The sequence below is a fragment of the Mesocricetus auratus genome, unplaced genomic scaffold (genome assembly GCF_017639785.1).
Source record: "Mesocricetus auratus isolate SY011 unplaced genomic scaffold, BCM_Maur_2.0 Super-Scaffold_100691, whole genome shotgun sequence".
Taxonomy (NCBI): domain Eukaryota; kingdom Metazoa; phylum Chordata; class Mammalia; order Rodentia; family Cricetidae; genus Mesocricetus; species Mesocricetus auratus.
In genome coordinates, this window is record NW_024429267.1 from 5,992,711 (window position 1) to 6,015,961 (window position 23,251).

General features: G+C 38.4%; 1 protein-coding gene and 1 pseudogene across 11 annotated transcripts in view; one reads left to right on the forward strand and one right to left on the reverse strand.

Annotated features, from left to right (window-relative positions):
• The window catches only part of Csnk1g1 (casein kinase 1 gamma 1), a 125,122-nt gene that overhangs the window by 67,979 nt on the left and 33,892 nt on the right, over window positions 1-23,251 (forward strand). For 10 of the 11 annotated variants that reach the window (XM_013117449.3, XM_013117450.3, XM_013117451.3 and 7 more), the window contains exons 5-9: window positions 13,257-13,408; window positions 15,706-15,940; window positions 18,750-18,835; window positions 21,199-21,283; window positions 21,552-21,700. In XM_013117449.3, the coding sequence (XP_012972903.1) occupies window positions 13,257-13,408; window positions 15,706-15,940; window positions 18,750-18,835; window positions 21,199-21,283; window positions 21,552-21,700 (707 nt within the window). Of the gene's footprint in view, window positions 1-9,120; window positions 9,186-13,256; window positions 13,409-15,705; window positions 15,941-18,749; window positions 18,836-21,198; window positions 21,284-21,551; window positions 21,701-23,251 lie in introns of those variants that run through there. The other variant, XM_040740278.1, reaches the window with a different exon arrangement.
• On the reverse strand, window positions 3,785-4,615 carry LOC101844396 (annotated as a pseudogene).

A 23,251-nucleotide genomic window follows, 5' to 3' on the forward strand; every position in this document is an offset into this window, starting at 1 on the left:
CTCTCCAGACCAGAATGTTGTCATGTAAAACAGTTAAAATTGTGAAAAAATAAAGGATAATAATGTTAGACAATAGGCTTACCATCTATGGACTGCGTCTTCAAGTTCCCTATACTAAGAATGTTGTCATGTAAAACAGTTAAAATTGTGAAAAAATAAAGGATAATAATGTTAGACAATAGGCTTACCATCTATGGACTGCGTCTTCAAGTTCCCTATACTAAGAATGTTGTCATGTAAAACAGTTAAAATTGTGAAAAAATAAAGGATAATAACGTTAGACAATAGGCTTACCATCTATGGACTGCGTCTTCAAGTTCCCTATACTAAGAGTCTGGCACTGTAGGGCTTTGGTAGCAAGCCAGCCACAGCTACTGGTTCTAAGGCTTTTTTCAAAAACTCTGGAGCTCTCACAGTACTATATTTCAGGGCATTTAGCTGTTGGGATAGCATAACTAAACCAACCAACAGTCGTCACAGATCACATCAGTTTTTAGGTATCTTTTTTAGAACATTAGAATTTCAAGGGTGACAGTTCTTTAAAAAGAAACCTATTGAGAAACAGTAGAGAGTCATGTGTGAGGCTAGGATCTAAGGTTAGCATAAAAGGTGAAAAATACATTCTAAATGGGTCTGTGTATATGCTCATGCTCAGTGGATATGTTTAATGTGTCAATATACAACTATATTCACTGTGTACTTTGTGCAGTAATACAAATTTTATATAACAACAACACATTTCCAAAATAACTTGTAGTAGTAGTGTTTTATTTCTGTAAACTTTCCCCTAAGCATGCATGATTAAATTTGTTCTTATCCCTTTCTTCATCACACATGTCCTTTATTTTACTAATTTCTCTTTTCTTTTTCGAAGGTAGGATCTCAATATATTATTCCTCTCAGAAAGTTCCATACTTGCAGAGCCTGGTGTGTCTTTCCTTCATTTTTCTCTCTCTCTCTGTAGGAAGAAATCTACTACAGTGCCTGTCATATAATGAGCACTTAAGAAACCTGGGGTAAAGAGTATGCAGTATTCAGATAAATCAATATATGGCTGTCTTTTCCTGAGGGAGCAGCAGGAGCTGATGGGGAGGGGGCAAGGAGGAGCTATTCAAATCTACCTATGTTGTGAGGAAAGATGGGCATTCACTCTATTATTCTATTCCTGTCCAACCTGAACTCACTATGTGGCCCAGACTGGTCTCAGACTTGTTATCGTCCTGTTCCAATCTCGTGAATGCTAAGATTATACTATATCTAACTCAGAATTGTAAACCAATGTTTTAATGAGCATTGGTGTGTCTTAAGTCCAATCAATGACTGATGCCTGATGCTGGGGGACAGGGGCATAGTGAGACTGCTGAACTAAAAAAGTTATAAATCACTTATTTGGTACTAATAATTTGTTTTTATTTTTAAAAATTATTTATCTTTGGGTGCTGGAGAGATGGCTCAGTGGTTAAGAGAACTGGCTGTTCTTCCAAAGGACCTGGGTTCAGTTCCCAGCACCCACATTGCAGCTCACAACTGTCTGTGACTCTGGTTCCAGGGGATCTGACATCCTCACACAGATATACATGAAGGCAAAACACCAATGCACATAAAGTAAGAATAAATGAATCACTAAAGCAATTTTTAAAAACTTATTTATCTTTCATTTATATACCTCTGTGTGTATGTCTATGCAACACATACATGCATGGGATCAGGTGAGGTTGTTAGATCCATTAGAACTGGAGTATAGAAAACTTAATGGAGGTTCTAAGTTAAATACCAGAAATTTTCCAGGTTGGTTTTGTTGAGCTAAAAAAAACTAAAATGGGGCTGGAGAGAAAACTCAGTACAGTCTGCTTTCCCAGAAGACCCAAGTACAGTTCCAAGCACCCATGTCAGGTGGCTCCCAACCTGTAACTCCAGTCCCAGGAGATCTAATGCCCTCTCTGCCTCTAAGGGTACTACATCACACGATGCAGGCAAAACAGCTGTATATGTAAAATAAAATGAAATAAATTAAAGACAAAAAAATGAACTTGTCCAGGTATGGTGGCACACATCTTGACTCCTAGCTCTGGGATAGCAGAGACCTGCAGGTTTCTATGAGTTCAAGGATAGGATGGTTTACATACTTAATTTCAGGCAAATTAGGGATATGTAGTTGAGATTCTGTCTCAAAACAAACAAAATTAATAAAATGGATATTGTCTAAAGCAAAGAAGTATGAATTAAAAAAATAGTGGTTCTATGAATTCCCACCTGTCATTCCAGGAATTAAACAACATGAGATTACCCTTTATTAACTATGCTACTTGGCCAAAGAAAAGAACTGATAACTGAGACCCAACACATAGACCCAAACATAGATGAATTCTATGATTGTATATGCCATGCAGGTTGTCATTCTTGAGGCCCAGAACAGCTGTGAATATGTGGCCCAGTGTAAAAATTATAAACTTACATAAAACATTGATGTGGTTATAATTTTTTTTTTTATTATCTACAGTGACTGCCCTTAAAGCAACAGCTTTGGCAGCAAGTATCACAACCTGAGGGGATTTCAAGCACAGACTCTGTCAAAGCTACTAAGGAAAACTTTATCTAAATCTACAGAACTAACAGTTCAAGGTTTGAGGTGGAATTCTGCTCACTCAGAGAGGCTGAATAGCAAGTAGCTAACCTTCTCCCTTTGCTAGCATCTTCCAAACAACCCAGAGTCCTTCTCTCTGTCCCCACTTAAAAATCCTTGTTATACATGGTTCCTCCTTACCACTTCCTGTCAGCTACTTGCTTATTCATCCTCCTGCTGAAAGGTTAATTTTATTTAATCAAACACATCTTTAAATTGTTAGCAAAAGCAGTAGGAAAAATGCAATACAATACACTTTAAAACAATACTCCCCAACATTTCCCCTTTTTTCCTTTCTAAGCAAACATGAAGTTTTAACTTTAATATAGTAATATAGACTTTATACAATAGGAGCAATTACCAAATGAAGATTACATTCACAGTGTGCTGAATTCCAATTCATTTGTGTCTGGTAAATTATCCTATCTTAGTAAATCCAAAATTTTATGCCTAACTTACTTTCTATCATATGTAAGTCTTCAATTCCATCAAAGGCACCAGAAGGATTTAATATTATTTAAGTGAACAAAAAGTACATTACAAACAACTTGTAACAACTGTAGAAGTGGCAGAGACATCTGACTCCTGAACAATCATCCAAAGTCCCTCTGCAATGTTGGGGCATCCATCTTCAGCCTGCAGGCCCATTGTGTCTGGCAGACTTTTCAGTGAAGCAGGAAATTTGAAAGACTGTCCCACCTATATTTTCAAAGTTTGTCAGTCACTCTCCTCTGTGTCCTGTCTGGCAGTTTCTTCTGTGAAGCAGGAACCCTGAAGTACCATCCTACCTTGTTTTGGCAAAGTTCAGTAGTCACTTTCCTGTGGGTCCTGCATGTTCAGCTCTCATAACTTGCTGTCAAGAAGTCTAGGCAAGGGCAGCTTCTTGCACAAATGGCTAGTCTTCCCACATTGAAAGCAAACTCCATAAGGAGTTTCTTTGATGCCCATCATCTCTGAAGTAAATTGGTGCTGCCAGGAACACATATGTCTCATTGCCATGAAAAATTCTAAGTTAACAAAACATTTTAAGTACCATATTCTGTAGGTCTTTGGAAAGTTTGAGATCATCTATCAGAAATATATCTCTATGTGATCTGGAAAGCATACCTAACATATCTACAAATTTGATTGTTATAGATGACTAATTACTGACCTGTGGTTTTGTTTGTTTGTTTTTTGTTTTTGTTTTTTAACAGTTTATTATAAAAGTCTGCACAAACAAAACATACTTTAAATATGTGTAAGTAGATATATTGTGTGAGATCTGGATTGTTCAGGCACATCTTTATTATGCTATGGCAGTCAAGTAATCCTTCACTTCAGTTGGGGTGAGTCTCCTAAAGCCTGCTTCATTGCAGATCCCAACTTCTATGTTAACTTCTGTCATTTGCCCTTCAAAGCTTTCCTTTAGAGTTAAAATGGCTGTATGAATGGCATCTTCCAGTTCTGGGTCTTCATCATGTCTCTTCTCAAGGAAAGTTTTCCCATTCACATAGTTGTTCCCCATTCCTGTGGCCTTCCAGGCAAAGTAGGCTCCAGATGGATCCAACTGAAATAAATTTGGCCGTTCCTCATTCCATCCACAAATAAGTAAAGAAATACCAAATGGACAAATGCCACCTGATTGGGTATACTCTTGCATCACAGAGGCTACTCTCTGCACCAGCTGGCCTGTGGGAATAGGTTCTTAGTAGACAAGGTAGTATTGCTGGGCAAGTTTCCGAGCTCTGTGCACAAGCACTCTATCATCTGGGCCCATGCCACTATACACCAAACCGATATGCTTGGTAATCAGTTCCACTTTGTGTACACTCCTTTCATCATAAAGAATGGATTTCTGCTTTTTCTCCATTGCTAATACTACAACATTTGCAGTTTTAATTCCTACTGAAGGGACCTCTCCAGCTACAGCAGCCAAAGCATATTCAATCTGGACAATGTACCAGATGGGCTGAATGTAGTCAGTGAAAAGCTATAGCCACGCTCAGCCATCTTTACCTGGGAAGTCCTGACCTGTGTTTTTTTGATTATTCTGAATAATTCATAATAATAGCTTTTAAAACTAGAATTCCACCTTACATTTTTTAAATGAACTGTATAAGCACAATACCTCAAGCAAAAATAGAAACGTACGTACAATATGTTTTAGCAAAAATAACCTTGAATTCTAACAATATACAAAAATCACCCACACAAGAACAGGAATATACATGCATTGTGTTCCAACAAAAACTACCTTAAATTTGTGTCAATATACAAAAGTCCTCACAAATTTGAGATCAATAGTTGTCCCTAAATTTATAGTAGATTCAACAATCTGCCCTATTATATAGATTCAATAATCTACCCTTCTACCTTATCATTCCTATATCCCTTCTTTTTTTCAAAGAGATCATTTAATATTTTTCATAATTTCCTCCTTTGCAATACCAGTTATAATTAATAAACAGCCTCCATAAATGATGACAAGTCATCTATATCCCACCAAATGACCAAATTACATTATTTCCATCTCTTAGGAATGTGGGTATTGTATCTCCAAAGTTACTTCCTGTTGTCTGGGGGGGCAATGATACACTGAATAAACTGAAATATTGGCCAAGTCCTGAGAAAATCAGCTGCAACATTCATTGTCTAATCTCTGTGTAATGGGAAAGTGCAGAGCTTTTCTGAAGTTCTGGCTAGTATATCCTGTGAAGCTGGACCTTCTCAGCAAGCAACTTTAGAGTTGTCCTTAGTGATCTGTAGTCCAATACTGATATTAGTGTAGTGCTTGTCTCCTTCATGGCATTACCACAATCCCTAGAGAATCATCATTGTGGGGTTCCATTTTCTACTAGAAACATCAAAAGTCACTATTATGACTGGTTACTGTTCACTACTGAAACTTAAATGTCATATACAAAATAGTCTTTATGAATTTAAAGTTAATATTTATATCTATGAAAAGTTTTAAATAGTTAAAATGAAACCAAAGGATTATGAGATTTTTGCCAATAGAATAGTCCCTAAATTTTGATTTTCTTCTGTCCCACTTCATGTGACTCTTCTGACATGTGACAGAGATTTTGGATTCTCCTTTAACAAACATGCTTGGGTTTAGAGAAGGAGAGAGACACACTCCAACCCTAAAGCCAGCTTTAAATTTTTATTTAATTGGGACTACAAAAAGATCATTTGCCTTTTATAGTTGTAAACAAAAACAAATCTTTAGGAAGACTTATAAAATTTTATCCTGTTGGAAATATACTATACCATTAGGCCAATTTAACTCTTAACTATCTCCTTTCCTCATCAGGAAGGCTCTCCTGTTCAAATCTATTCTTTATCAATCTTGATGGTATCTATAGTTTTTCTTCTGCGAAAACAAAAGCAAAACCTCTTCCCTAACATAACACATATCCCAGTTTCCATTAGTCTAATATATCTTCAAAATATATAGATTAATTTAAGTCATCAGTTTTTCTGTTACCTAATGTCTCTCTATCGCTGTTGTTCCTTTTTCATTAACATTTAAGAAATTTAAAGTTAATAAAGCATTGTGTAATCTGTTCTGGGTATTTTTATTGCTCCATTCTGTTTATTAAAATACTTTTTTGTTTGTTTGTTTTTTGAGACAGGTTTCTCTGAGAAATAGTCCTGGCTGTCCTGGAACTTACTCTGTAGACCAGGCTGGCCTTGAATTCACTGAGATCTACCTGCCTCTGCCTCCCAAATGCTGGGATTAAAGGCATATGCACCACCACCCTGCTAATCATTTCTTTTAAAGTTCAATTAAACCTTTCTGTAACTGCTCATCCTTTGTGGTTGTGTGACATACCTGTAATGTGCTTTATGTTATAATATTCAAAAAACTTTTTCATTTTACTAGACACATATGCTGGAGCATTGTCAGTCTTAATTTGTGCAGGTATCCCCATAATGGCTAATAGATGTGGAATTACAGAATCAGCCTTTTCTGAACTCATAGCAGTTGCCCATTGAATCCTGAATAGGTGTCTATAGTATGGTGTACACATTTTTATTTTCCAAATTCTGCAAAATGAAATACATCCATTTGCAAAATTTAATTTCTTTGAATATCCTTTGGGTTACTACCTGCAGGTAGGAGAGTTTGATTATACAAGGAACAAGTAGGATGTTTTCTTATAATTTCCTTGGCTTGTTTGCTGACTCATCCTCCTGCTCAAAGGTTAATTTTATTTAATCAAGCACATCTTTGAATTGTTAACAAAAGCAGTAGGAAAAAAAGCAACACACCTTAGAATAATACTCCCCAACAGTTAAGGGGGTGGGGGAGGGTGTAACTAGATTAAGCAACTGTCTAGTATGACCTGTGTAGGTAACTGTAGATAACTGTACCATGTCTAAACATTACAAATATTAGGCACTCGGAGAGATTGCTTTTACACTGAAATCTTACTTAACACTTCTGTATAGTCAAATAGAAGCCAAGACAATTATATATAATGCTGTGAGAAACTTGTTCCTCTTCTGGAGTGAAGTCCGGTTGACCGTTCATTGCACTTTAGTCAGGCCTGATGGCACATGCCTGCTGACCTGCTACGTATTGAAATCCTGTCTCAAAGGAGATAGAAAGTGGAGAAGAGGAGTAAGGAGCAGAGAGATCTCAGCAGGTAAAAATTGCTTCCTGTGCAAGCCTGACTCTTGAGTTCAGTATCCAGAACCCATGGTGAAAAGACAGAACCCACTTTCTAAAGCTGTCCTGTCTCCTCCACACAAGCTTCATGGCAGAGACACACATAAGCATACCTTTAATCCCAGCAGAAGCAAGAAATGCTTTGTGAGTTCCAGGTCATCCTGGTTTACAGAGTAAGTTGCAGAACAGGCTCCAAAGTCATGTAGAGAAACCTTGTCCCCAAAAGCAAACAAACCAAAAAAAAAAAAAAAAAAAAAAAGAGGAAGATGTAAAAAGCCATTCATAGTTTTGTAATTTATGTTACTGTAAAAGTTTAGAAAATCTCTCTTGCAAGAGAAAAACAAACACTTGTATTTTACACATTTTGGATTGTTAGGTTTTTCATTTACAGTACAGTGTTGTGAAATTGTGGACCTATGCATACCTCACAATTACAGAGTACTGACACCCTTTGTAGTATGTTGTTTCTGCAAAGTGCAGACCAACTGGAAGCATTTGCTCAATGTGAAGGCAGCATTTGTTACTTGGAATTTGTCTTTCATATTCAAAACAGAAGGTAAAATTCTGGAAATAAGCCCAATTAATTTATGTGTATGGTAACTACTGGGAAATTATTGTTAGTTCCAGAAAATTGTTATTGTGCTTACATAGGCAAAGATTTAGAAGAGCCTACCAATGGGGCTCATTTTTCAGATAAGCACAGTGGCTAAGGTTCTGATGCTACTTTTTCCTTTTTAATGCTAGGGTGTACATTTGGTGGTGTTTTGTCTTAATATTCACATTTCTTACTGCTTGTCTATTTGTTTTTCTTCCATATTCACAAAGCCAGGGTTTGGACATTGACTAGGGCATAGTGATATCCCTTAGGGCAGTGGTTCTGTACATTCTTGGACATTGAATAGGATAGCCAACACTTTTACACGGAGAAACTCTGTCTTGATAAACTAAACAAAACTTAAAAACAAGACAAAACAAAAAAACTAACAAACAAAAGAATTGGAGGCTAATTATTAAGTAGTAATATGAGCAAATTATCAAAAATTTCAGTTGCTTCTATTTCAGTTCTCAGCCTGATGTACATTTAAAATATCTCTGCTTAGAGTAGTTACTGCTCATAGTGTATTATGGGAGCTTTTTAGGTAAAAGCCAGCGTCTTAGACAGCTTGGGTAATAAGTAAGCAATTAATGTTGGTATGGTAAGTTTAACCCAAATTAAATTTATGATACAATGATAATTAACTGTGGTGTTATAACCTTACCTTCCTGTGCTATACAACTTGGTATATGTGTCAGACACATGGCCTGCAGGATTTATAAGAAAATGCTTTTGCTAAATGTAAGGGCTATTTCTGGAAAAATACTCAGGATGATGTAATATATAATCTTACACTTTGGGTTTGTTGAGGATTTAACATATGATTAAACTGTTCTTTGGCTGATTTATGATTGCATTATTTCCAGAGAAGATAAAAGATTATAAAACTAGCACGATGTGATAGTTTTAAACCTGATACACCAGTCCTCAAGAGACAAAAATAGGAGAATTATTTCAAGTTTAAGGTCAGCCTGGACGAGAGTGAGTTTTTTAGCCTAGATGACAGTGAAACCCGGTGAGAGACAGAGATTATAAAACTACCTTAGTTTGTGATAGACTGTAGTCCAAAAATCCAGTGCTTATTTGCTTTGCTCAGCTTTCCTATCCCATTTCTCTCATAATTATTTACAGGAAGTACCTTGTTTACCTTGTATGTAGTTTGTATTGCATTTATAGTGTCCTTACTCTAGGTCTTATTAAAGAATTCCACAACATAATGTTAATTTAAATTTTATTGAGCAGTGAATTGGAGATGGCTGTACAGAAGAGTGAAAGATTCAGGATCTTCACTTGCATTCAACCAAGGGGTGGGTAAAACATTATTGTATGGTAATTCTACCGGAGAGTAGTGGAGGTCTATTACTATTCTATGGGTAGCCATGCAAAATACACAGACACAGAATAGTACTTATACAGGCAACTCTTTGTACAAACAGTTCTATTAAATTACAACTACATCTCCTGAAGAAAGTTTCCTGCTTGGTAGTTCATTTCTTGTAATAACCTAAGAAACTTGGCATAGAAAGCTGCCTTCACCCCCAGGAAGCCTCTTAAATAATCCTGAAATTATTTCTTTTAAAAGATGTTTTGTCCAAGCTGGGTATGGTGACTCACACCTGCAGTGCCAACAGTCAGGAGGTTAAGGCAGGAAGACAGCAAGTTTGAGGCCAGTGTGGAGTATATATAGTGAGATGAAATCTCAGATGAATAAACAAATAAATAAGTTCATTTGTTCCAATCTGAAAGAACTGTGTAGAAACTGGTTTGTGTTTTCTGATTCCTAATAATGTGTAAGTTATACAACATGTCAATGCCCTTTGTTTCTCCCCTCCAAATGCAGCTTCTAGTTGGGGCTGCTCATCACTTAAGAGTATTGTTTGCTTCTGCTCCACTCCTGGAAATCCTAATTCAGAAAGTGTGAGGCAAAATCACTTCATCTGTTTTTTTGTTTTAAGATGTTTCAGGTGAACAGTTTTCTAGTTGCGTGTCACTGATAGCTTACATTTTAATTACTACTCCACATGGAATCTAAGTTTAATTCATATTGATTTTGTGACTTTACTAAGATGAACCTAGAAGATAGCTAGAAGAAAATTATAGTCATAACTTAGTTTTAAAGAGGAACTAGCTTAAATTCTTCTGTGTTGCAAAGATGAAAAAGCCAATATATGGAGGGAGACAAAAGAATTTGCTAGAAGTAGTAGCAAACGCAAATATTAGATACAAAACACTTGAACTCTTTCTGCACTAGTATCTTGAAACTAGTACCTCCCTAGAAATGCTGTAAAATTACGCAGTGGTCTGAATATGGTCACCGACATCCCAGTGTTCACTAAGCCCTTCTGAAGTGTTTTACATCCGCAAACACCACAAACTCCTCATTCTTTTAAGTTTCTATGCAGAATTTATTATTGACATTATTGTTACAAAGTATAGGCATTGCCCAAAAATGCTTTTGTTGAATTTTTAGTAAATACGGAAATTTGTAGCAAGGGGATACCCAGGTTTGATATTGAAGGTTGTTGAGAATAAGCAACTTATTAGTCTCATTTTTAACCAAGTAGACCTGACTTGGAGCCTGTGTTTAAAAAGAGGATTGTGTGCCTAGACTTGGAATTCAGCCATGTAAAGAAACAATGTATTTATTAAGTAGAATTAGTTTTGGTTCTTATTTTTAAAATAGAGCCTGTAACTGTAGCTCAGTTAGATTAAGAAAAAAATCTAGAACAGCTCTAGCGATGTAGTTTAGTGGTAGAACACTTACCTAAGGTTCAGTCCTCAGCATGTCAAAAAAAAGGTGGGGGTATATAGATGGATGGAAAGTCCAGCTGGTGGGGGTGTGTAGATGGGTGGAAAGTCCAGCTCAGGTATTATTCCACAGACCTCATATATCAGGCTCTTTTGGTTGCTACATCTATTCCTGTTGCTGTATTATATTTGAAGGTACTTTGTGATTCTCTGGAGTTCCATAAGGTGTCCCATCCACTTGAATCAACTTTCTTGAAAGAGCTTTTCTATGTAAAACCACCCTACCCAAAAATTTCTGCTTCTATCTCATTGACCATTCCTATACTCAGTTGTAACTGTGCAGGTTGCCATTTGCAGTGATCAGAAATTCTGGGGACTGGAGAGATAGCTCAGTCAGTAAATTTAAGACCCCACCTTGTACCCATGTGAAAAGCCAGGCACAGTCGTGCACACTTGTATTCTGAGTGCTGAGGAGGCAAAGACAGGAGCAACACCTGAGCTGACTCTAGCATGCACACATGCGTGTACATCGGTATTGCATACACAAAAGTACATACACACCAAAAAAAAGTTCTTTTGATGAATAGGGAGAAAGAAACAATGAATGTTGGCCAGGCAACTAACAGACCCTGCTACAACTAGCTCTGAGAAATATAATACTAATGTTAGAAAAATAAACTTTTAGAGACTTTTTTTTAAAAAACTGTTAAAATTGAGCATAAATTTAAAATATCTCCAAATTCTATCTGTAATGTGTTTGGTAAAAGCAATTAACCTCTTGGACAGAATGTTCTAAATTGAATTTCTCAGCAAGACTCCTTGGAAACAACACTCTGTATGTTTGAAATCTTGGGAAAAATGATTTCAGAACAACAGGAGGAGAGGAAAAAAAAGACATTCCAGTTTAAAGCTTGTTTCTTTTTGGAGACAGAATAAAAGTAACTCCAGAATTAGTAGGAGCAAGAGTACATTATTAGTTGATATAGACTAGGCATGAACTTATTAAAATACTAAAGTTATTTAGTGTCTAAGAGGAAAAAGATAGATCAATGCAGTATGTGAAGTAGCTAAATATGCATTGTGACAATGAGTCACAGTGACTCCAGGTATATAAGGCCTTCCCTGGGGGAAAGGATGGTTAGATGTACATTGATTCTGCCTATGTTTCATCCATATACATTAAAAAAGAATGATGACTAGAGAGACAGCTCAGCCATGAAGAGCTCTTCCTGCTTTTCCAGAGGACCAGAATTCAGTTCTCAGCACCTGCATCTCATAACCATCTGTTAGGCCAACTCCATTGGATCTGATGCCCCCTTTTAGCCTCCATAGTTGCCTGTACACACATGGTACACCTACACATAAATAGGTTGTGAGCCCAGCCTTTACCGTTGAGCCATTTCTCTAGCCCCCAAAATAATTCTTTTAAAAATTAAAAAGATGGAACTAGGCATGGTTTGCACTCCTTTCATCTCAAGCTTGGGAGGCAGAGTCAAGCATTTCTCTGTGAGTTTGAGGCCAGCCTGGTCTACATAGTAAGTTTCAGGACAGCTAAGACTGTTACACAGAGAAACTCCATCTCAACAAACAAAAAAATCAAAACAAATAAAAATAGATGGATACTGGGCATGATGGTGCATGCCTATAGTCCCAGCACTCAGGAAGCAGAGGCAGGAGGACAACCTGGTCTACAGATGAGTTCCAGGACAACCAGGGCTACACGGAGAAAACCCTGTCTCAACACACACCCCCAATAAATAAATAAAAGATGGATAAAATTATATTGTCTTGAAAAACTTGGGAGGGGGAGGCAGTAACAGTATGCTTTATAAACATATACTGAATACCTACCTTGTTTTCATAATTACTGTAAAAAGGAATTCATTCACAAGTTGATATTTAGGTGAGAAAATCCAGATTTTTTAGCTTCACATATCTATGAATTTCAAATATGGAGAAACTACAGCTTTTGAGATTTTAGTTTCCCCCTTTCCTTTCCTAATTACTTTACAGCAACCAAATGCTAAGTGTCTGCTGACTCCTAGCTGAGAGAAACAAAGCCCCACAGAGATTCTGTGTGAAAAGAAAGCCAGTTGTGCTGGCCTAGGGCCAGGCTGCACCTCTTTGACCTAGCCTCTTCAATCCAAATTCCCCAGGGGGCAGTGGTTGCAAACAACTCCCTTTGGCTTTAGCAGTAAGCACTGGGAGTGTTAATGAAACCAACCAATGCAACAAGGTCTGCTAGCCTGTGGATTTGAGCTCAGTGAGGCTTCCTTTGAACCTTTTATGATAGTGCACTTTCAGGCATCCTTTGGGAAGAATAGTTTACACTCTGAACCAATAATGGATCAGGGACCATTTTCTTTTGCATAGTAGTGGAAATGCCTTTGGCACTCTGGTGTTAAATAACTGCTTATTTGAACATATTGTGCAGTGACTTAGCCTTTTCCATTCAGTAATGGTTCCCACTGAAGCTATTATACTCAGTGTAGCTTTTCCAGGAGGGACTGTGAAAGGAAATTGAAATCTCACAGGTTATACTTTATATTATATTCTTTTGTTATTCAGTTGTCTTATAGTTTGGTTTTTGTGTCTCCCACTCTGTGCCCCATTTCCCCGTCTGTTTTCAGGTGAAGGCCTCCCACAGGTATATTACTTTGGACCATGTGGGAAATACAATGCCATGGTGCTGGAGCTCCTTGGCCCTAGCTTGGAGGACTTATTTGACCTCTGTGATCGAACATTTACTTTGAAGACGGTGTTAATGATAGCCATCCAGTTGGTGAGTTGATGTGCTATTCCAGAAGATGAATAAAATCCCTTGCCCACATCCTTAAGGGCCTTTTGGTGATGTATTAGCTATAGTGATATCTGAATTAGTTTTTACAGGCTTAATGGCACTCTAGAAGAATCTAGCAGACTTCTGAAACAAACTATTACAACTGCTGCTTTAGGTGGTTCCTATGTATAATTTGGCCACAAAGATTCTTGGCCAGTATGTAATATGCCAAACAACAAAGGTAAGTTCTTGGTCACACAACTTAGAGGGTTACAAATGAGTTAACTGAGAGAAGTCACAATGTATCTGCAGTTCACTCTATTTTAAGAATTTGCACCTTGAAGCAGAACCTTTTCCGACTGAAGTGGAGGAATATAATTTACATTAGGGAGAAAGAGGACGAATAGGTGGAGTTGTGCACATTCAAGTAATTGCTTCAGCATTTTATTTATAGGTCTTAGGCACATAGCTGTAAGATTTTATCATGCCCTCCTTCTCTCGCTGTTGAAAACTAGAAAAGACTGAAGATACTCCTCCCTGCACTAACGTTTTCAAAATCATGTGACTGAGATCTTTACTTCTCTGCCATATTGTATACTTTGGCCAAGAAGCTTTGCAGCCAAATTACATACTAGTTCCATCTTAAGCAGTTAGAACAGTTTCTTTGAGATTTTTTTTAGACCCTCAAGGGAAGAATTCAAATGTTGGGTGTTTTTTGTTTTGTTTTGTTGAGATGGTCTCATCAGCTTAGACTGGCTTTGACTTTAGATCCTCTTGCTTCAGCCTCCTGATTGCTAAGGTGGATGTGTATCACCACTCCAGCCTTTAGGTGCATCTTAATTCGAAGTCGTGGTCTTACCATCATCCAACAGCAATTTGGAAACACTTTTAAAAAAGTGACCAAAATCTAAATATTTAAGCCTCCCATTTACGCTACGTAGAAATGCTTTACAGATAGAATTATTTAATGAAATTTGAGACAATGTTACCATTACTTATTTCAAGCTGTGGTCACGTCCTCCTTATTTCTGTAATACCAAGATTTGGGTTAGAGAGTCCTGAGCACCTGAAAATGCAGAGTATGGGCAGGAGGAGAAGTGGCAGCTGTACCTGTCTCATAGTACATGTTTGCAAGTTACAATATATAAAGTAAAATATTATCATTTTAGCCAAATTGTACTGTCTCATTTTTTCCTCCTAATCTTGATAGTTGTTATATATTTGTAATAAAAAGTACTAGGGATGGGGGTATGCTAGAGATATCGGCTAAGAGCAGTTACTGCTCTTGCAGAAAACCTAAATTTGGTTTGCAGCACCCACATCAGACTACTAACACTGCCTATAACTCCAGTTCCAGGGAATCTGACAGCCTCTGGCCTTGTGAACACATGCACACAACTGGTACATGTAAACTCAGGAGGGCACACATATATATGAATAAATAAAATAACAAAAGAAACCTTAAAATGTAGTTTTGGTTTCTAAGTCAGTAAAGTAGGAGATAAATAAGAGATGGATGGATTTTGTTATTGTTGTTTTAGTTTTTGGAGACAGGGTCTTTTACTGTGTAGCCCTGGCTGGCCTGGAACTCTCCTATGTAAAGCAGTCTGGCCTTGAACTAATTCATAGAAATCCATCTGTGATTAAAGGCATGTACCACCACACCTGGCCAAGAGATGAGTTTTATTTTAATTTTAGTTTCTGAAACCTTATGCTGAGTCAGAGACAATGACATATATACAGTACCAGATACTTAAGAGATCTAGATAAGAAGATTACTTAAGTTCAAGAGCTCAAGGCCTAACCTAGACAACATAGTGATACAGAAAACAATGAGAAAGAAAAAAATAAAACTGAAAAAAAATATTTTGGGGCCAGTGAAATGACTGGTGCTTGCCACCAAACCTGACAGTGTAAATTTAGTCCCCAGGCCCACATGGTAGAAAGAACTGACTTCTGCAAGCTATCCTCCATGTCCACCACACCATGTCCATGAGTGAGTGAGTGGGTGGATGGATGGATGCATAGGTAGATAGACAGACAGACAGACAGACAGACAGACAAACATAATTTTAAGAACTATTTTGGACCAGGTATAATGGCGTGTGCCTTTGATCTCAGCCTTGGGAAGCTGTTAATTCTGGGACAGCAAGAGCTACATAGTGAGAACCTGTCTCAAAAAAAAGCAGGGAGGGGAAGCATTTTGGATCATGTCCCTGTCCCATCCCTTCCCATTCCCCGTCAATATGCTTACAATATGCTTATTTCAAGGTATTTCCATTATTTTTTCTTTCTTTTAGCTTTCTCGAATGGAGTATGTACACTCAAAGAATCTCATTTACCGAGATGTCAAACCAGAGAACTTCTTGATTGGCCGACAAGGCAATAAGAAAGAGCATGTGATACACATAATAGATTTTGGACTGGCCAAGGAATACATTGATCCTGAAACCAAAAAGCACATACCTTACAGAGAGCACAAGAGCTTAACTGGAACTGCGCGGTACATGTCTATCAACACTCATCTGGGCAAAGGTGTGTTTACAGGGTGGTCGTGTGACTACTTTCTTTTCCAGTAGCCCTTTATTGTGCATTACAACTTGTACCATTTGTTGTATCACAAGGTAAGTGACTTTTTTGTACTTAAAAGATTGCAATGGTAACTTAGTGATGTTACCAAATACCTTAAAACTGGTGGAGTCTTCATTCTTTCAACTGTGTTTTTTAATGCTTCATTGCTCAGTAGTTTAAGAACTTGAGTTATTGTAACAAGATAGCAGTAATTGAATAGGTTTAATAATGAGACTTGTATTTACACATGTATGACTCTGTGTATGACAAAAGGAGAGAACATCAGGCTTGTGCCTGTGTTAGTAACAAGGTTTCACTTAAAGTATGGATTAAGGAGCTGAAGAGATGACTCTGCTCTTACAGAGGACTAGGTTCAGTTCCCAGCACCCACATGGCAGCTCATAACCATCTGTAACTCTGATTGCAGGGGATCTGATACTCTGTTCTGGTCTTTCGGGCACCAGGAAACACAATGTGGTACACAGATATACTTTCAGGCAAAATGTGACTTGGATAGAATGTTTAGCCCAGTGGGTCATTCCATGTGGTAGTTATCTTTATTATTTTTCAAGGTATGTTTTGAACATCTACCCTGTGTGATAAGTAAAGTACTTCATCATCATCTTGATGAGCTGCTGTTGCTGTTAAAATTATCTCATTATCTCCAGAATGGGGTTTGCTCTTCAGGTCAACTCTAACATGTCAAAACATTTTGTTTGTTCTCTCCATTTTGTAAAAAAAAAATTCTCCCTCCCCCTCCCTCTCCCTTCCCTTCCCCCTCTCTCTCCCTCTCCCTCTCTCTCTCCCTCTCCCCTCCCCCCTCTCTGTGTGTGTTGAAAAATCCTTAAATCTGTGGAGAGTTCGCCCTCTAGTGCTCACTTAACTACAATGCAAGCACTTGCCTGGTAAATTTTTTTATCAAGAGGCTTCCTGTAATATACAGGAAACAGATATAAAAATGGAGGCAGATGGAACTCTGTGAGTTCAAGGCCAGCCTAGTCTACAAAGCAAATTCTAGTAGTTATACAGAGACTCCTTGTCTTCAAAAACAGGTTTACAGAATCACAGCTCATTCCTTTTTGTGTTAGTTTCACATAATTTGAGGTGGCAGTCATACTTGTGCTGTACTTTTTTTTTTAAGATTTGTTTATTTATTATGTATACAGTGTTTTGCCTGCATGTATGCTTGTACACCAAAAGAGGGCACCAGATCTCATTACAGATGGTTGTGAGCTACCATGCTGTTGCTGGGAATTGGGAATTGAACTCAGAACCTCTGGAGGAGCAGCCAGTGCTCTTAACCTCTGAGCCATCCCTCTAGCCTCTGTTCTGTACTTTTAGATTTTACTTTCTGCTCAAAAAATCCCAGCACTCGGGAGGCAGAGGCAGGCCGATCTCTGTGAGTTCGAGACCAGCCTGGTCTACAGAGTGAGTTCCAGGACAGCCTCCAAAACAACACAGAGAAACCCTGTCTCGGAAAAAAAAAAAAAAAAAGGTAGTCTCTTAGTTCTCCTATTGCACTCCTCCCACCCCACCCCCCTTTTGAGTCAGGGTCTCATGTAGTCCAAGCTGACTTTGAACTCACAGAGATCATCTGCCTCTTGAGTAGGAGGACTAGAGGTGTGCACCACCAAGCTCAGCTGTCATCTCTTTTGATGAAGCTCTAAACTCAGCCAAAACAAAAAGTAAACACATAATTTTAGCACTCGAGAAGTGGAGGCAGGAGGTTCATCCTGAGATACATAGCAGATTTGAGGTCACCTTGTGCTACATGAAGCCCTAGCTCTGTAAAACAAGAACAGTAAATAATAAATGCCTGTGATGAGTCATAACTAGTAAATTCAAAGTAGACGCATATACAGTATTCAAATGACATCCAAAGAACATGTTTTCTCAGATGAAGTCACACATTTCTGTGAACTGTTCTACAATTAGCAATTCCCATTTCAAAGGAGAGAAAAACTAGCAACTTGTTTTAGGAAAGTTCTAAGGATGCCACCTTGTTTTGTGTATTCATAGACAACACCTCAGTAGTAAACTTGCTGAGTTTTGAAGTGGTTATGGGGTACATGGAACAAGTGGGAACCAAGAAGTGATTGTTTTCTGCTGACTTGAAACTGAATGGTTCATTTTTGTGATGAATTAAAATTGCTAAACATGATGAGTAGTGGGGCGGTGGTGGCATACACTTTTAATCCCAACACTTGGAAGGCACAGAGGCAGGCATATGTCTGTGAATTCAAGGCCAGCCTGGTCTACAGAATGACAACCAGGGATACACAGAGAAACCCTGTCTGGGGTGGGGGTGGGAATGCTAAACTTGTGTGCTAGGCATCTGCAGTTTGTATCTTTGCAGGCCTAGCCAATGGGGACTGTTTGAAAGTAACTTCAACTTCTTGGTCTGCTGCTCACTTTTCCTTATGGTAACCAAAGGGTAACTAGCTGGTACGCTACAAGTTCTGTTTCGTTTATGTATTATCTCACATTCAGATAGATAACAGTGTTGAGTAAGGAGTGGTTTGCCTACCGTCTAGCGTTGGGCCTTGATCTTAATTTAGAATTTGCTCTTCACTTGCTATTTACTTTTAACAACAAAGGAAGGCCACCCACTGTTTCTCAGTTTTGATCTAAAATATTATTCCTGGCTTAGGCATACACAGATTAGTGAGCAGAGCCTTTCCAGAGCAGAAGGGCTTGTGGGGATTCCTTGGTTTTAAAACTCTTTCCACTGCAATAACTGCTAACATAATGTGTGATCTGTCTTCCCTCTTAGAGCAAAGTCGGCGAGATGATTTGGAAGCTCTAGGCCATATGTTCATGTACTTCCTCCGCGGCAGCCTGCCCTGGCAAGGACTCAAGGTATCCTTCAAAGTGCTTTTGTCTCTCTGCTCAGTAGATAATGAAAGGGCTGCTAGTTTGGTGTCTTAAAAAGCACCAAGGAGAAGGTTGGCTTCAGAGATGAGAGGCAGGGATTAGTGACATTAGTCACATTGTTAATGTTCACCTGGGCTTTGAGAGCTCCTGTGTGTTCGCATTTGGCTTCCTCACCTTCTCATCCTAACCCTGCCTCTTTGTGTTTGGGTTTTCCATAACCCTTTCTCTCATTCCCTCCCAGCCTTGGCAGTGCTGCTGTCCTCTGCATGCCCCTCCTTCACTATCATTATGTAGCAGGAGGAGTTGTTCCCAGGGTATCAGGGAAATTCTAGAACAAATTGATGACAGCAGCTGCTACACATTTACTAAAAAAGCCAGCAGGGCTTTTCCTTGCTACTAAGGTGAACTGGAAAATCATTATTCACCCTACATAGACAAAGGACTCACCTTAACTAAAATAGCAGAAAAAATTCAGGTTTAACATTGCTATGCAAATAAATTATTGAATAAGTAACTTTTCAAATAATAGCCATCTCTTGCAAACATAAAGTTTCAGTCACTTTTTTAGGTAAATGGTGTACAGTGCCTGTGAGTAAACTGTTAATTAACACAATATAGTTATAAACATTATAATTACTCTGGGACAGTTACTAGGAAACTTAAGCCATTATCATCTGGTCATGTATGTCTTCTCATTGATAGTGAATTGTTACAAATGGCTACGCATTCTGCTTGCTGATCACGTACCAAACAGTCCATCAGTATACAGCATTGTCATTTGCTTGGAACTCTTGTGGTTTGTGCAACCCCATTTTAGTGGTATTAGTGGATTTAGAATCTCTCCACTTTACTTTTCCTGTCTGTTACTTGAGTCTGGGAGAAGTAGGCTGGCTAGAGCCTAAATGAAGAGTCTAAGGACCAGAAGCTTCCTGTGTGCCGTCCTGAGTATGTCCTACTTGGACTGCTTTGACCCTCTCACACACACTTGCTTGTTAGTGATGCCTATTCTGCAGGTTTATGTCTGGAAAGGTTTTGTTTGTTGGTTGGTTTCCATTGTCACTAAGCTATATCCTCAAACCTGGAAACCTTTAGGGTTTTTTCACTTCTTGTCCTTCTGTTCTTTGTAGCTTGGCAATATGTATGTATATGTAGTTTTTCTCTCCTTTGAAATAGGAAAATAAATTACTAACTGCAGAAAAGGTCACAAAAATGTGTGACTTCATCTGAGAAAACATATTCTTTAGAGGTCAACTAAATAGTAGTATATGTATTTAGTAGAAACTGGAACTGGAGCCTGGAGAGATGGCTCAGCAGTTAAAGAGCATTGGCTGTTCCAGAGGTCCTGAGTTCTTTCCCAGCAACCACATGGTGACCCACAGCTATCTGTAGTGATACCGATGCCCTTTTCTGACATAAAGTTGTACATGCAGATAGAGCACTCACATACATACATACATACATACATACATACATACATACATACAAACAAACAAAAAAAGAAACTGGAACTGATCATAGAGGGAGAAGGCTGAGTCACTGATGGATCTAAGTGGCCATGGGAGTTTTCTAAGCTGCCACAATCTTTAAAATACTGGTACATAATGTTTTGTTTACTTATTTTCTCTATCCTTCTTGTCTGAGATTAATAAACACATTTTCCATTGAAACTTTCAAGATCTCGTCAGAGGTTTGTGTATATCTGAAAACAATATGTCTATACATTATTTGTTTTTGTTTTCTTTTTTTTCTTCTTTTTTTATTTTTATTTTTATTTTACTTTACAAACCCTTGTGTCAAGGGCTGACTTTCAAACATTATTTGTTAAATAGAAAAAAATTAAGATCCACTAACAGACCTACCAGTTTGAATGAAAATGACAATTGTGGTGAATAGAGAGATGCCTCAATGGTTTAAGAACATGTACGGCTCTTGTAGGGCACCCAAATTCATTTCCTAGCACCCATATCAATTAGCTCACAGCCACCTGTAACTCCCAACTGCAGGGAAATGCTGGCCTCTTTGGGTACATTTCCACATACAGATACACACATACATACATAATTGAGCGTAAAATCTTTAAAAAATATATAACCCCAGCCAGGCAGTGGTGGTGCACATCTTTAATCCCAGCACTCAGGGAGGCAGAGGCAGGCGGATCTCTGTGAGTTCGAGACCAGCTTGGTCTACTGAGCGAGTTCCAGGACAGACTCCAAAACAACACAGAGAAACCCTGTCTCGAAAAACCAAAATATATATATATATATATATTTCCCAATGTCTGAGAATACATTTAAACTTACTTACTTGGTATGTTTTTCCAGGTAATTTTCTTTCTTTACTCTCTACAGGCTGATACATTAAAAGAGAGATATCAAAAAATTGGTGATACCAAAAGGAATACTCCTATCGAGGCTCTCTGTGAGAACTTCCCAGGTAGGATGCTAAAAGGATAATACAGCCAGTGTGACTGACACTTTGAAGTAGGTAATATCACAATATCTATAAATACTAATAGGTCTTGGCCAGATCATTTACATTTCTTTTTGTTATTATTCAGCCCAAGGAAGGTATCACTTTTATTTGGTCCATAAAGAAAATTAGTGTCAAGTAATGTGTACAGATATCTCTTGTGTAGCTCGGAGCTTAACTTCTAGGGAAGCATTCAGCTAACAGGCATGGCTTTTTACCTTTTCCTTAACAGAGGAGATGGCAACCTACCTTCGATATGTCAGGCGATTGGACTTCTTTGAAAAACCTGATTATGAGTATTTACGAACCCTCTTCACGGATCTGTTTGAACGGAAAGGCTACACCTTTGACTATGCCTATGATTGGGTTGGAAGGCCTATTGTAAGTATCCTTTTAATTTTATTTATTTAGTTATTTGTTTGTTTGTTCATTTTTTCCCTTTTTTCTCCTGGCATTGGTGGTGCACGCCTTTAATCCCAGCACTTGGGAGGCAGAGGCAGGTGGATTTCAGTGAGTTCAAGACCAGCCTGGTCTACAGAGTGAATTCCAGGGCAGTCTGGGCCATTATACAGAGAAACCCTATCTTGAAAAGCAAAACACAACAACAACAAAACCCTCAGATTAGCACTGCCCAACTTTTTACTTTCCAGTCCTGCTAACATCTTTGAGAGAAAATTTCCTGATTACCAGCCTTTTTCAAGTAACACTATAGGTTGCTGTCATTAGACCAATGAATTACATGCTTTTTGGATTATGACTTGTGAGGACTGAAGAGATGGTTTGGCAGTTAAGGGTGCTTGCTGTTCTTACAGAGGACCTAAGTTCAGTTCCCAAAATCTGACAACCATCTGTAACTCCAGTTCAAGGGAATCCAGTGCCCTGCCTTCTTCTGTTCTGGGCACCAGGCAGACATGTTATGTTCTTACACATAGTTAAGCAAGCACACACATGAAATAAAACAAATTCTCAAAGATTATAATATATATCCTGAGATACTATAATTTAAGACAGGTTTTGTTTTTTGGGGTTTTTTTGTTTGTTTGTTTGTTTGGTTGGTTGGTTGGTTGGTTGGTTTTGGTTTTTCGAGACAGGGTTTCTCTGTATTGTTTTGGAGCCTGTCCTGGAACTCACTCAGTAGACCAGGCTGGTCTCGAACTCACAGTGATCTGCCTGTCTCTGCCTCCCGAGTACTGAGATTAAAGGCGTGCGCCACCAACGCCCGGCTAAGACAGGTTTTTGACACGTTTCTTTTAACTGATTCACAATTTAGTCCTGTCTGTGTTATTGAGGAACTTGACTTCTGTAGGAGTAGAATCCAACACCTTATGAAACTTGGATTTACTAGTTCTAACCAGAGCCTACATCATCAGAGACTGTGCTAAGAGATAATGCTGCTAAGCAGTTGTTCTACTTTCTAGGGTAGCCTGCTCTCAAATAGATTGTTGATGACCAGACTACCTTCCCTTCTACAAATGACAAAATGTGGGGAAACAAGATGATTTGAAAGGAAAAGGGGGGAGAGTGGCAGAGCAGTTAAGAGCCCTAGCTACTCTGCCAGATGACCTGGGTTCAATTCCTAGCACCCACAAGGCAGCTGACAACCTTCTGTAGTAACTCCAGTTCCAAGGAATCCAGCACCCTCTTCTGGCCTCCTTGGGCATTGCAAGCATGTGGTGCACAGACATGCATGCAAGCTAAAAACCCATACACCTAAAAATAATTTTTTTAAGAAAAGAAAAAGAGCCAGGAGATGGTGGACCACACCCTTGCAGCACTTGTGGGTCAGAAGCAGGCGATCTGTGTGAATTTGAGGCCAGTCTGGTCTACAGAGCAAGTGCCAAGACAGGCTCCAAAGCCACATAGAAAAACCCTGTCTTGAAACACCAAAGAAAAAGATTGATTCCTACTCTATAAGAATTACATGCTGCAGCC